General features: G+C 48.5%; 1 protein-coding gene across 7 annotated transcripts in view; it reads right to left on the bottom strand.

Annotated features, from left to right (window-relative positions):
- Positions 1 to 4192: 4192 nt before the first annotated feature.
- LOC147020473 (mitogen-activated protein kinase-binding protein 1-like) overlaps positions 4193 to 14291 on the bottom strand; it is a 179987-nt gene continuing 169888 nt past the window's right edge. For all 7 annotated transcript variants that reach the window (XM_085895835.1, XM_085895833.1, XM_085895834.1 and 4 more), the window contains one exon: positions 4193 to 4576. In XM_085895835.1, coding sequence (XP_085751961.1) covers positions 4367 to 4576 — 210 coding nt within the window. In that variant the 3' untranslated portion in view covers positions 4193 to 4366. The remainder of the gene's footprint in view (positions 4577 to 14291) is intronic.

Genomic DNA, 14291 nt, shown 5'->3' with positions numbered 1-14291 from the left:
CTTGGCTATCAGAACTGTGCTATCTCGTTGACATCTTTGAACATCTCAATGTCCTCAACCGCTCCCTCCAAGGCAAAGACGCGAACCTCATGATTTTTCACGACAAAATGAGCGGATTTCTGGCGACTATAAAATTACTGGCAGACAAAGCAACTGTTAAGCGCTTCAGGCTTTTCCCCCGTACAGTCTTTCTGGGGAGATAGCACATCACCTTCGGTCGCTCATTGAACAGTTCAAGCACTATTTCCCTGAGCTGGATGTGCAGTCCTTTTCTGTGGTTCGGGACCCTTTCACGGCTCCACTGGACTCGATTGCTGATGAAGATGATACAGCACAGGAAGAGCTTGTAAAGCTCCAGCAGGATTCAGGAGCACAGGCTCTTGCGCGGACGAATTCGTTGTTGACATTCTGGTGCAAAATGCTGCCGTCGTACCCGACCCTGTCACGGTGCGCCATTAAGGTTCTCATGCCATATCCTTCATCATACTTTCGTGAGCAGTCGTTCTCCACCATGGTGGTGATTATAACAAAGTACAGAAATCGCCTAGAAATGGAGCATGATATGATCCTGGCATTGTCATCTACTTCTCCACGAATAGAGAAGTTGGTTTCTGAAAAACAGGCTCATCCTTCTCACTGATATATCTAAATGTCATTCTGACTAAACTTCTGAAACTTTCAACTGTACTATTTGGATACTGTCGGCTATTCTCCGTTTACTCGTCTATGAAAACATGACGATAGTGAATAATGTAAACAGTAAATTTTCTTGTATCATATGAAATCTTATCTTGTATATTACGAATTGGGTTTTGAATCTTTTGGGTCACACGATGTGGAGAGGTTCTGAAATTGGGTCGCCACTAAAAAAAAAGCTTGAAAACCACTGCATTAAGTGCTTCAAAAATAAAACAAGTGACACAAACTAAACATCACTTTCTTCATCAAGTCCAAATCTTCAGTCGCCCCCACCACGCCCTCCCGACGATCCTCAACTTGGGCGGTCAACACAATCACCCCCTCAAACATCGCAAACTCATCTTTATCGCCACCATCGTCACATTATTGGATCAAGTTTTCATCATTATTACGAAAGCTATGTTTCATGAACTTAAAACTCAAGAAAATAAAAACTTTATCTTCTTAATAATACAACATGAAAATAAATAAAAACAATGCACAACCATGTTAATTAAGGATACAGTTTGGCAAAAAAAGGGGGGTGACAAATGTTCAAGTTTGTCCCGAACCCTATTTTCCCCATTACCTCTTAAAATCTGCACATTGTATATTTGCAGTTCATGGGGATTTTCAAGAATGTAACCTCCACAAACAGCAAGGCCCTCCTGCCTAATCGCAGAAGTTTGAAATTTTTCTTGCGTGAACGGTTTCTACATTTCAAATAGTCTCAAATACTCTTGTTAATGACTTGCATAATCCCAACTGACTATTAATGTCTACTTAACCATATGTAATGTAAAAAAAATCTACTAACCGCAATCATTATGACTCACCCTTACATGAAACCAAGGTCAGTAATGTATCTTAATGTAAAGTTCTGGAATCAAGATAAAAGGCAAATGATAAAAAAATTTTCAAAGGGATCTTCTTATGGGATCATACGGTATAAAGACAAGAATGTCATTTCCTCTCACCTTCATCAGCTCCTGTAAGACTTGTTATCCGACACACGCAAAACAAAAATCAGGGTTAAGCAATCGGTTCATTTCTGTCTGTCAGGTCAGGTACGGGAGCATATGCTGGAGCAGTAAATCACATCTACTTTCGCTGCGACTCCAGGGGCCTCCGTCTGACAACCCCCCCCCCCCTCCCCAGGTAGATACACATTTATTCTCAGTCTAATTAGAGAGAAAGGAGTTGGAGAGAGAGAATATGGCGGTGATCAGGTAAATCCAGATTATTGTGCACCTGTGGTCCAGAGCCAACTTCCAACAACACAACATCCACAACTGCTTGAGCGATGGAAATAAAACTTTAAAAAAATTAAAATCTCCACGTTTTTAAAGAGTTGTTTACATGACGATTGTATGGAAAATGCGGCCAGTTCGAAGAAAGTCCGTTTTCTGCAGGCACAGGTTGCAGAGCGTTTCACGTACGAGGAATATAACGGCCTCGACCTCGGGCAAATAATCTTTCTTCTTCCCCCGCCATTTCGCACTTTTAAATTCATTTTCTCTGCAAATCGCTTAAGCAATTGACCAAACTTTTTAAAGAAATAGTGACTAGCTATGGAGAATTTTTGTTGACAACTCTGACATCTGTTACACGGTCTGACAGCCATGTTGGATAGAAAAATAAAAGAAATAATCTCAACTGATCAATTCAGAACTCTAAATATGTGATCGACAACCCATGGGGGAAAACACGGGTTAAGTGTTGATCAAAGGGAGGGGGGGGGGGGAGAAGACTATTCTATTAAGCAATTTAACGTTTGTTGTGAAGTCAGTAATGCTCTAACTTTTCCAATAGCGGCTGATGCTCGGAAAGGTGTCTCGCGGTGGCATCCAACGCATGGCGAGTGTAGTAATCGTTGAAAGTCATAATCGAGCCTTGGTGTAGTGCCTGTAAACGTGATGTGGTGTTGAGGGGCAGAAACAACACTTCAACATTGGAATGCTCCAACTGGTGGTTTTCTGGTTGCCCTGATGCGTTATGGAAGATAAGTAGCACCTTGAAAGCCAAATTATTGGACCGTACGTCACGTTCAATTTTATGCATGAAGCAGAGATTAAACCAGTCCAAGGATACCTGGGTCACCCAAGGACACCTGGGTCACCCAGGCTGGGTGGTGGTGACATGTCTTTCTATTGGCTTTCCAGTAGACTGGCAGCTTGCAGTTATAACAGCACGTGCCATTATTATTACTTTCCAATAAAAACTCCTGTTAAGGAAACAGCTTTCCCCACCTCCATGTCGTGAACCGAGGATGAGGAATACAACAACCTGTGAGAAGACCTGAAGCTATGAATGTTCCTATTTGTATTGCATCTTTACTTCCACTTGATGCAACTTCCAACCAAAAATAAATAATTAAAATAAAAAAAATTAATTTCAAACATTTGTACAGGATTGAATACCAGTTTTACACTTTACATCCTCGTACAAAATACACTTCACAATGCATACAAGTTGCCCCGCCCCCTCCCCCCAGGGGTCACTTTCATGAAGTCAGACATCTCTATAGAACATGACAAATCTATTACGATTTACATTCAGTATCATATACAACTGCCTTCCAAAAATCATTCATTTTTGTTTATATACCATCTTATTTGCTACTTGTTGAAGGGCAGCTATGAAAACTCAGAAGTAGCATACACGATACATTGAGCTGTCCTATCTGTGTTAGATTCCTGGCCTGCCATCCAGGTATTGTTTAACTGATGAGTATGCTATCAAAAGTACATCGTGCCACCTATCCTACCAGGAACCATTTTCTTATGGAAGCCAAAGATCCCAAGGTATTTTGAGTGACAGTGGACCATTGTTGTGATCAACTACGGCAATATTACATGATCATGCCCTACTCAGCAGGTGGCACCAAAACAGTGGCAAACCAACAGCAAGGTGCCACACAAGCAAGCCTGTAAACCCCATTTCCACTCAAATAAATAGATGTGCCTTAAAAGTGACTCGCTGCATGACGGATGGCTTTAAAATATAAAAATCAGGCACAGGTTTCCTTTTGCGATCGTCAAGTGACGGAGCCACGTGACGGTCGACCTATTAAATCGATGACAGACTACCGGGAGGGGAGAAACGCTGAACTGGGATGTGCGAGTCATGGAAATTCTACCTTCCAAGGAAGATTGCTTTCTGTGCATCATTTCAAATCGTTGGGCACACGAACGGGACGACTCCTCCTGCAAGTGCAAACATTCTGAGAATTTGAAACCATAATACTGTCGTGAGACTTAGGTGATTGGGAATAGAGCTTTGTCATTAGTCAAAATAATCATTCTCCAGCATGACAGAGCTCAAGCAAAGGCAAAAAAAAAAAAATATATATATATATATATATAAATTCACCAGGAAAATTTTTTTTGAAAAAATAAAAAGTAAAAAGAAACTTTATTTCAACAATTTAAAACAAACAAACAAAAAAAATACTGTACAATAAAAACATGGGACGACAGACATCAGAAACAGTTTGACAAGATACGTGTGTGTGTGTGTGTGTGTGTGTGTGCGCGTGTAGTAGTAGTAGTAGTAGTAGTAGTAGTAGTAGTAGTAGTAGTAGTAGTAGTAGTAGTAGTAGTAGTAGTGCAAAATAGATATCAGAAACTGAAAGCAGCTGCTCGAGAAAGGATGAGGAGGTGAAAATTCAGAATGGATGAGCGGTACTTCAATTCGGTGCCGATGTTTCGAGCTTTGTCGACACGAGCTGCAGGAGCTTATCCGAGTACTGCTCGAGCAAGCCCTGCAATAACCCATCAGGAAGTGACACGTGGCATTGGGGTTGAGAGGACATATGGGGGAGGCCTCTCAGTTTTTCTTCGATGGTAGAAAACACCTCCTGCAGGGCAGTGCAGGATTCACCTTGGACCATAACCACCTGCATGACAAGCACACGGCCAGTACAGCCTGGGTTAGGGAGTTTCCATCACAATGACTGCGCGTTTTGATTCGGTGACATTCATGACCAAAATGGAGTCCTGCACGTTCTAAAATGATCTTACGTCATCAACAGAAAGCTCTTATCGTCTTGTGAATCATATTGCTCTTTGATGTTGATATCATGTATTTATTAAAAATCGCCACAATTTACCAGTCTTGTCTGGAATTTCACTCAAATCAGCAGATTTCCTTTGCCAAACTAGTAACGAGATCCCATCTGGCCAGATGTTTAGAAAGAAAAACAAGTTTATTTTACAAAATTGATGTCACAAATTAAAGCACACCCTACAAATTTTGCATAACAAAAATAAACAACTTAACCTGCCAAACAGAGGGGACCGATCATAGTTGTCTGGCACGAATTGCAGCAGACTTGTCACAGGCTACCAGGCAAGCGGTTTTCCAAAACCTGTGGTCAGTGAAGTCACCGACCATGACATTGACCAAATTGCAAGGCTGGTGGTCATGTTTATACAGGTGGTCAAAGGAAAATATTCTGTGCACAAGGTCGATGGTCGCTCAGGCACAAAGACTCAACAAGATCCACTCTCCAAGCTTTGGTCAATTGTGATGTCCGACGGACACTAGGAAAACTTCAAAATCAGTAAAACCTTATCATGAAGTAAAGCACGACACTGTGATTAAACAAAGAACATACCAAACTTCTCCAATTTTAACAATTTTCTATAACCACCTGTGGAATGCACATTCCACCGTCCACATTCTAATCCAACAATTCACTTCCATTTATCGTCGCATTCTGCTTTCTCATCACCTTCCAACTCTTCGACAAAGTCGATTTTGTTGCTTTCTTCAGACACATTGCTGCCAATCGATGCAGCTTTAGAGAAGCAAATTGATACTAGAAGCCACCAATCACCATTGAAGCACTCACTTCCGGGTAGAAAGTACAAGATGCACAGTGTTTACATCACTTCCTTCGAAGGGCTTAGACCGAATCGGACAGGCTCAAGTGCCTCTGCCGAATCGGACATTGTCAGGTATGGGAGCAGCGCATCACTGCATCCACTTTTCATCGGTACTCCAGGGGCCTCAGTCTGGCCATACGATAGCCCAGGCAGATGTCAAGCCCATCTCAATCTCCGAGATGTCAATCAACCTGCTGCAACAATGAAGCATATGGTCGGCCCATTCGCCTCCCCTCACGAAGCTCCCTCGCAAAGAGAATCTGGTGAGCAGGATTAGCATCAGCAAAACAAGCCACATGACCATACAGCCGCAGCTGACGCTCACAGATTATACAGGTTAAAATATCATCCAGGTCTCTCTCAGCAACTGCTCGTTGGACACAAAGTCTGACCAGCAATAGCTAAGGATTCTCTGAAAAGACTTAGTACTGAAGGAGTTCAGTCTCCATCACAGATCCTTGGTCAGAGACCATGTCTCAGACACATAGAGCAAGACTGGAAGCATGAAAGACTTAAAGACTTAGACTTTCATCCTTCTGTATAGGTACTGACAGTGCCACACCCAATGATCCAGTGAATCTATGACTCCCCAGGCCTGACCCAGACGTCTATTGACCTCTGGGCACAACACGCGGAGACATGAATATCACTGTCGAGTGAAACTCTCCGTGACCTCAACATCCTCACCACGGACAGGTACAAACAAGATAGCAGCATCAAGAAGTCAATGAAAGCCTGGATATTAGTTTGGACCCAGGAAACCCATAATCACAGCGGCTCAGACTCATCATTCAGCACCTCGAGGTTCCCCACAATGATATCCAGTCTCCGCAATGATGAGTGAATCATCTGTGAAATCAGCCAGCGATCTTGACATTCCCAAAATAATGCACTGCAGCTTTATCTCTCTGACATCCTCTCCAGAATCCAGTCCATACAAGCGCTGAAAAGTGTGGGGGCCAGTACACACCCATGACAAACTCAAGTAACAACTGAAAATAAGTCGGAGATGGAACCACCACACCTCACAACATTCTCAGTACAAGACTTTCATTCAGAAATGAGATCGAGATCAGTTTTGGTGGCACCCCACAAAGACCGAGAATCCTCTAGAGGGCATGCCGATCCCCTGAATCAAATGCTTTGCAGAGATTATATTAACATAGACTGCAAGCAGCCCCTGTCGAAACTCTCGTCTGCGTTCAGTGAGGACCCGGAGAGCAAGGATACGGTCAATCATTGACCACTTTGGTGTAAAGCCTGACTGCTCTGAGCACTGATATCAGATGGTGGCAAACACTCTCAATAATTATCCGAGCAAAGACCTTGCCTGGCACTGAGAGCAGCGTCACCCCTCGGTAGCTGTTGCAATCCTGGCGATCACCCTTTCCTTTCCAGAGAGGGACGAGGCCCCACTTCCAGTCAGTTGGGATGAAGCCTGTATTCCAAACAGAGCACAGAACTGCATGCAACGACAGGAGTACAGCATTTCCACCAGCCTTGAGAAGTTCATAATGGATGCCACAGATCCCAAGAGCTTTACCTGTCAACTGGTTCACTGTGTTTCTGCAAATGAAGGTGGTTCACAGTTTATTGAAGGGTCAGCAATTGGAATAGTTACACCCCTGAGGTCCAGCTCAACAACTAGTGGGTCTGCCTGGTACAGCCACTCAAAGTAAATGGCCCAGCGGGCCTTCACTTCGGACTCCTCTGTGAAGAATCCACCACCCTTCGCTCTGACTGCAGTATACCAAGAGACGGGCTTGGAGGAAGGCAAAGCACAAATTCCTCTGCAAGTAGGACGAGAATCATGTGACAACAGACGATGCTCCACCACTTCACAGATTCCTCGCACATGGGTCTCCTTTTCCACCCTCAGCACACGTACAGTTTTACGCCTCAACTCCCTGAACAGCTCAGCTCTGCCATCAAGCCTGGCCCTGCAACACTGGTCAATGATATCCAGTGTCCCTTGGGAGACAAAGTTCTTCTTCGCCTGATGGAGGATTCCAAGACATCCACCGGCAACATCAAGGATGGTCATCTTGAAGGCACTCCAGAACTCGTCAGGATTTCCCAAAGCAACCAGACCCCCCCCCCAAACCCCCACTCATTAGTCTTTTTGCAAACTCTTCAGCGATTCTCATCCTTGAGCTTGCGGTCATCCAGCCCATGCTGCGATGGTACCATTTTCCTGAATTTAAGCTGCAACTTCAGAGTTGCTACAAGCCTGTAGTCAGTATTGAGGAACGAAGCACTCTAGTAGATTCTGCAGTTCTGAATCATCTTCCAACGACCATCAACGAGCATTTGATAAAACTCCTTTGTGCTGTGTCACGTGATTGGGTTTTCGTATATCATGCCTCGCCTGCTAGGGGTGGCAAGAGTGTGCTTCTGGTCGCGCAATAAAGTGGAGCAGATGGTGGCCCGCGTGCTTCTTGCGTCCCACCGCACCTGGTACACTCTAGTTGGCTGACGAGGATGGTTGAATACGGACTTATGCCCGTTTTCGACGGGGACGACTTCGAATTGTTTTCGGAGCAATTGGAATGCTATTTCCACGCGAACGATGTGGTCGACGAGAGCAAGCAGAAGTCGATCTTGCTCGCTTCGCTTTCGCCGGAGCATTATCGGCTGCTGGGTGATTTAGTGGCACCGAACAGGCCCCGGGATGACGGGCTGGCGTTTCGGGACATTGTGGGGAAAATGAAAGCACACATGGCGCCGGAGAAGTCATTGCAGCTCGCTCGATTCCAGTTTGATCACCTCTCGAAAGGGGCAGAGGAACGCGACGCTGAGTTCGTGGCGCGGATTAAGCGTGCTTCCGTGGCCTGCAAAGTTCACGGCGGGGGAGCGGCCAGCTCGGCTCAGAGATCGTTTTATTGCTGGTTTACAAGATGCGAAAATGGTTTCAGCGGTTTTACGGCTGAAGGATGAAGCCATTACATTCGACTCGGCGGTCACCACGGCTACAGCGGTCGAGCAGACTCGCGGGGATGTTCGAGCCATCACCGGCCACGCGGGGTCGCGAGCACCCCGGGACGCGCGCACGACCTTCGATGCGGGTCGGACGTCGCCACGCGGCCACGCGTGCGGAGGGGTGACCCCGCGGACATGCTTGGGATGTGGAGGTCGACACCTGCACCGTGCATGCCCGTATAAAGGCAACGTGTGTTTGAATTGTCACAAGGTGGGTCATTTGGCGCGTGTGTGCCGTGGGGCGCCGGCCACCGTTAAAGTCGTGGACGGCGATGTGCGAGGCGACTCGGGGCGGAACCAGCGGCCGTTGTTGAGCCTGTTTTCAATTGGCCCGGCGACAGCGCGCCCGATGACGGTGGAAGTCGAAGTGAACGAAATGCCGATCACGTTCCAGGTCGATATGGGAGCAGCGGTGTCGCTCATCGGCGAACAGACCGCGCGTAGACTCAACGGCTTGAAGCTTATCAGGTCAAACCTCACGCTGTTCACGTACACCCGCGAGAAGATAACGCCAGTCGGGATGGCAGACGTGTCTGTGCGGTACCAAGGCCAGGTCGCCACGCTTCGGGTGTACGTCGTACGGGGGAGGGGGCCGTCTCTCCTCGGCCGAGATTGGATGACCCGCATCAGGCTAGACTGGGCCGCAATTCACCTTGTGCAACCCGTGCCGAGCCAGTGGGAGGATAAGTTGGAGGAGATTCTTCAAAGACATCAAGGGTTGTTTAGCGACGACCTTGGAAAACTCAAGGGCACGGAGGCGAAACTCTTCTTGAAGGAGGGGGTGGTTCCTCGGTTTTGTAAACCGCGTCCGGTGCCGTATGCCCTGCGGGACAAGGTCAAGGGTGAACTGGATAGGCTGGAGGCCTGTGGAGTGATCGAACGGGTGTCGTGCTCGGATTGGGCCACCCCGGTTGTCACGGTGCTGAAACGGAATGGAGACGTCCGATTGTGCGGGGACTTCAAATCCACGGTTAACCCGGGGCTCAGCGTGGAGCAATATCCACTGCCGTCAATCGATGAAATATATGCGCGATTGGCGGGGAGTCAATACTTCACGAAGCTAGACCTGCGTGATGCATATTTTCACCTGCCGATGGATCCCGGGAGTAGCGAGCTTTTAACAATCAACACGTGTCAAGGACTCTATCGATATACCCGACTCTGTTTTGGGATTGCTTCGGCCCCAGCTTTGTGGCAGAAAGCCATGGATCAGGTTTGCATTGGCCTGCCCGCTCAGACCTACCTGGACGATGTGCTCATTGCGGGGAAAACGGCGGATGAGCATCTTGCGAACATTGCCCGAGTGCTGACAAAGCTAGAAGCGTGCGGCCTGCGCTTAAACAGGGACAAGTGCGTGTTCTTCAAGCAGCGCTTGGAATACCTCGGGCACATCATCACGCCGGAGGGGCTGTTGAAAGGTCCTCGGAAGGTGGAGGCAATTCAGCGCATGCCACCGCCTCGCGACAAGACGCAGCTGCGCTCGTTCATTGGCATGGCCCAGTATTACCAAAGGTTCGTGCGCGGGCTCAGCTCACAACTTGCGCCGTTAACGCGGTTGCTCAAGAAGGACGAGCGCTGGGCTTGGGGGCCTGCACACCAGGCGTCGTTCGACCGCGTCAAGCGGCTGCTCACAGAGGATACGGTCCTCGTGCACTACGAGCCTGCGCGTCCGCTCCTATTGGCATGCGACAGCTCTGCATATGGCATCGGGGCAGTGCTCTCCCACAGGATGGACGATGGTTCCGAGTGGCCTGTTTGTTTTGCATCCCGGACCCTGTCCACAGCAGAGCGCGGATATGCCCAGATTGAGCGTGAGGCTCTCAGCCTCGTCTGGGGTGTGCGGAGGTTTCATCAATATCTGCTGGGGCGGCATTTCACTTTGCAGACGGATCACAAACCGCTTCAATTCACCCTGAGACCCGAACGCGGGGTGCCGGTGGTAGCAGCCGCGCGAATACAGCGGTGGTGTCTGTTTCTGGGTGCTTACGATTATGATATTCAGTTCCGAAGCACCGAGAAGCATGCTAACTGCGACGGGCTCTCACGCTTGCCGTGTGCGGAGGGTCCAGCTGCGTCTGAGTTGGGCGACCGGGTCGATGTGTTCGCGCTGGACCAGGTCCAAAGCGGGCCGGTCACGGCCAGGCAGGTCGCGGTGGAATCGGCTCATGATCCGGTGCTTGCCCGTGTCGTCCAGGCAATTTCTACGGGGAATTGGAGCGATCTGCCTTCGACACCGGCATTTCAACCTTTCACGTCACGCGCAGCGGAGCTGTCGTTGGTCCAACGGTGCATAATGTGGGGAATGAGGACGGTGATTCCACCGAGGTTCAGGCAGCGGTGTTTGGAAGAACTGCATGTCAGTCACCTTGGCATCGTGAAGACCAAGAGTCTTGCTCGTAGCCTGTTGTGGTGGCCGGGGTTGGACAAAGACATTGAGCAGTTGGTTAAGCTTTGCGCCACGTGCCAGACAGATGCTGATAACCCGCGTCGAGCCTCGGGTCTCTGGCCTGTGCCAGACCGAGCTTGGCAGAGGGTCCATGTAGATTTTGCGGGACCGGTTAATGGCAAGATGTTTTTGATTGTGATCGATGCATTCTCTAAATGGCCGGAGGTTGTAGTAATGCAGCATACTTCAGCAAACATTACAGTAGAGAAGCTGCGGACGATCTTTGCTAATAAAGGGTTGCCGGAGATCCTGGTCTCTGATAATGGTCCGCAGTTCATCGCAGGTGTATTTGATGAGTTTATGCGCCAGAATGGTATTCGACATCTAAGGTCCGCACCGTATCACCCTGAGACGAATGGCCAAGCTGAGTCGTTTGTCAAGATGTTGAAGCGGGCTTTGCGCAGGGGGGGTGTTGCACCTGTGCAGACGGTGGTCGATGTCTTTTTGCTCCATTACAGGAACGCAGTTCATCCTGTCACGGGTGATTCGCCGGCCATTCGTCTCTATGGACGGGCTTTGCGGTCCAGGCTGGATTTGCTACGACCTGGAGGGTGGGGGAGTGGGGCGATGTCGCGTCCGACGCGGCTGCGCAGCTTTGAGGTGGAGCAGCGGGTAATGGTGCGCGATTATTTCCACGGTTCCAAATGGGTGCCGGCGGTGGTCTCTGTGGTGCTGGGGCCGGCGAATTGCATGGTGCGGACTGATGGTGGGGATGTGTGGAAGCGGCACGTGGACCAGATGCATGATCGCTGTTCAGCGTCACCCCCCCCCACACCTCCCCGAGCCGAACGATGCGGGACCCCCACCGGCAGTATCGCCGGCACCTGACGTTGTATCGCCGGGGCTGGCTGGGCCGGCGCCAAGGGGGGCTTCGCCTGATGCCGTCCTACCCGGGGACGTCGAGCAGGCTGGGCAGTCGGGGGTAGCTGGTGTTGCGGAAAGTGCGAGTCCGGCGAGGGTGTCACCTCGACCGAGCCGGGAGGCGTCTGAGCCTGGGCTGTCTGGTGGCGCTGCCCGTCCGAGGCGGGTCAGGGTGCGGCCGCGGTACTTGGAGGATTATGAGTGTTGATGGGTTTCCGATGGTCATGTTGTGATTATCCGTTCATTATGTGACGGGTCATTTTACGAGGGGAGGAGTGTGCTGTGTCTCGTGATTGGGTTTTCGTATATCATGCCTCGCCCGCTAGGGGTGGCAAGAGTGTGCTTCTGGTCGCGCAATAAAGTGGAGCAGATGGTGGCCCGCGTGATTCTTGCGTCCCACCGCATCTGGTACACTCTAGTCAGTATTGAGGAACAAAGCACTCTAGTAGATTCTGCAGTTCTGAATCATCTTCCAACGACCATCAACGAGCATTTGATAAAACTCCTTTGCCACACCACCAGCATTGGAATACCACGTCTAGCAGTGAAGCTGTGGGCACTGAACCAGCCATCCTAAGTCCATGACTTCTGGCAAAGTCAAGGAACGTAGTGCGATTCTGGTTCATAGTTCCAGATCCATGGGGATCAACACGTGTCTCATAACCATCCCCATCAGTGGCAGTCGATGCAATGAAATCACTAAAGGTTAGAAGAGTATCTCACCTGGTGCACTCATCAATCACAGACTCGAGCACGGCATAGACTGCCTCCTTCAGAGTGAGATCACTCGCCTCAGTTGGAGCATATACTAAGACCAGGGCAATGATACCCAAGGAGTGACAAATTTTCAGTTTCATAATACGCTCGTTGACTGGTTTAACCTCAAAGATCATGGGAGTCCGTTTATTGGACACAGCTACAGCAAATCCTTGGGCATGGTAACCATCAGAGCAACCAGACCAGTAGTGGGTGAAACCACCCGCCATGATCTCACCACTATCTGTTCTCTGAACCTCAATGTGCTGCAATAACGATGTTCAAACAGTGGAACTCAGATGATAACATAGACAGTTGATCATCCTCTCTTAGGAATAGGACATTCCAGGAACCTACCCAAAGGGACTGCCTCAGGTTAACCCGAGGAGACCGCCGTTTAGTGGATGACACCTCAGTACCACCCCAATCCGACCCAGGAAAGTTACCCTGTGTTTTTCCTCCCATCAAGGAATGGGGGTCCCAAAGGCTTTGCCCCAATCCCATCATCCGGTAAGGTGCCCTGCGAAGGGCATCTGTGCAGGAGTTACTCTCACGGAGTGCGCTTTCAGTTTTCTGTGTGTTTTACAGTATGAAGTGTTTTACGGTGGCAGGAGTGCAAAACCTGCCACCAACCTCTGAGAAAAAGGTAACCAAACTGCAGGACGACGTCCGTACAGTTGGGCACCAGATATTGATGGCCGTTAGCTCACAAGGAGCTCCTCCGCCATTTGATTCAAAGACCAGACAGATCGGCTTCAAAGACCCTGAATTAATTTTATTTTTGCATCTTGTCCCACCCATTCCAGAAACCTTTTCCAGGACTGATTTCCATCTTCCAGACAATAATTTCTACCCCTGCTTCTGTGAGCTGATGTCCATGTTTGGATGCTTGTTGGGTCGCCGAAATAGGTGACCCTTATTGTCAGTAATTCTGTCTGTTTGTTTGTTTGTATGTTTGTTCGTTTGTCATCAGCATAATTGGTAGTAAACGTGGGCTGATTTTGACCAAACTCGGGTGGTAGGTACATCTTATGGGCTAGTGCTTTGGGAATTGTGATGGTTGCTAGGGACGCTTTGGTTCCCTAGCAACAACCGAAAAACCTTCAAAATCGGTACCGTTCACGCGAAATCAATTCCGAAAGCCATTATCCAACGTCGGGTTATGAAATTTGGCACGAATGATCTACGGGTGATGCTCTATCCAATATATTCCGGTTTTTGTGATATATGGAATACTTTACCCGCAGCGCCCCCTACAAGTAGGGTATGCGCGAAAATTGGCAAAAATTGAAGGCCCCCTAGCAACCAGGTAAGTGCCTCGATACGAATGAAACTTTGCAGGTTCATGGTACTCAATGAGTACTACAACTTTGCCTCAGGACATATTGACTGATTTCGCTTAGGTCAGGGGTCAAAGGTCAATTAGTGCAAAAAAAAAAAAATATCGATAATATGCAAGAGCTGGAGGTGCCTTCGTGCCAAATGCTACTCCTCCTCGGGTTATGGTCGGATGGTCATGAAAATTCACACTAATCGTCTGGAATACATTGTGCACAAACGATCGAGCCGGATTTTCAATTTAGATCTTTGTTCACCCACAGCACCTCCTCGAACTTTGGGGATTTCTGATTTCAAACCGCATTTTCGGTACTTTTCATTCAAATGGATACCGAGTAGTTATC

Source organism: Eptatretus burgeri, chromosome 9 (assembly GCF_056783735.1).
Source record: "Eptatretus burgeri isolate ZD-2024b chromosome 9, Ebu_testis_v1, whole genome shotgun sequence".
Lineage (NCBI taxonomy): Eukaryota > Metazoa > Chordata > Myxini > Myxiniformes > Myxinidae > Eptatretus > Eptatretus burgeri.
This window is presented reverse-complemented; position numbering and strand designations above follow the sequence as displayed.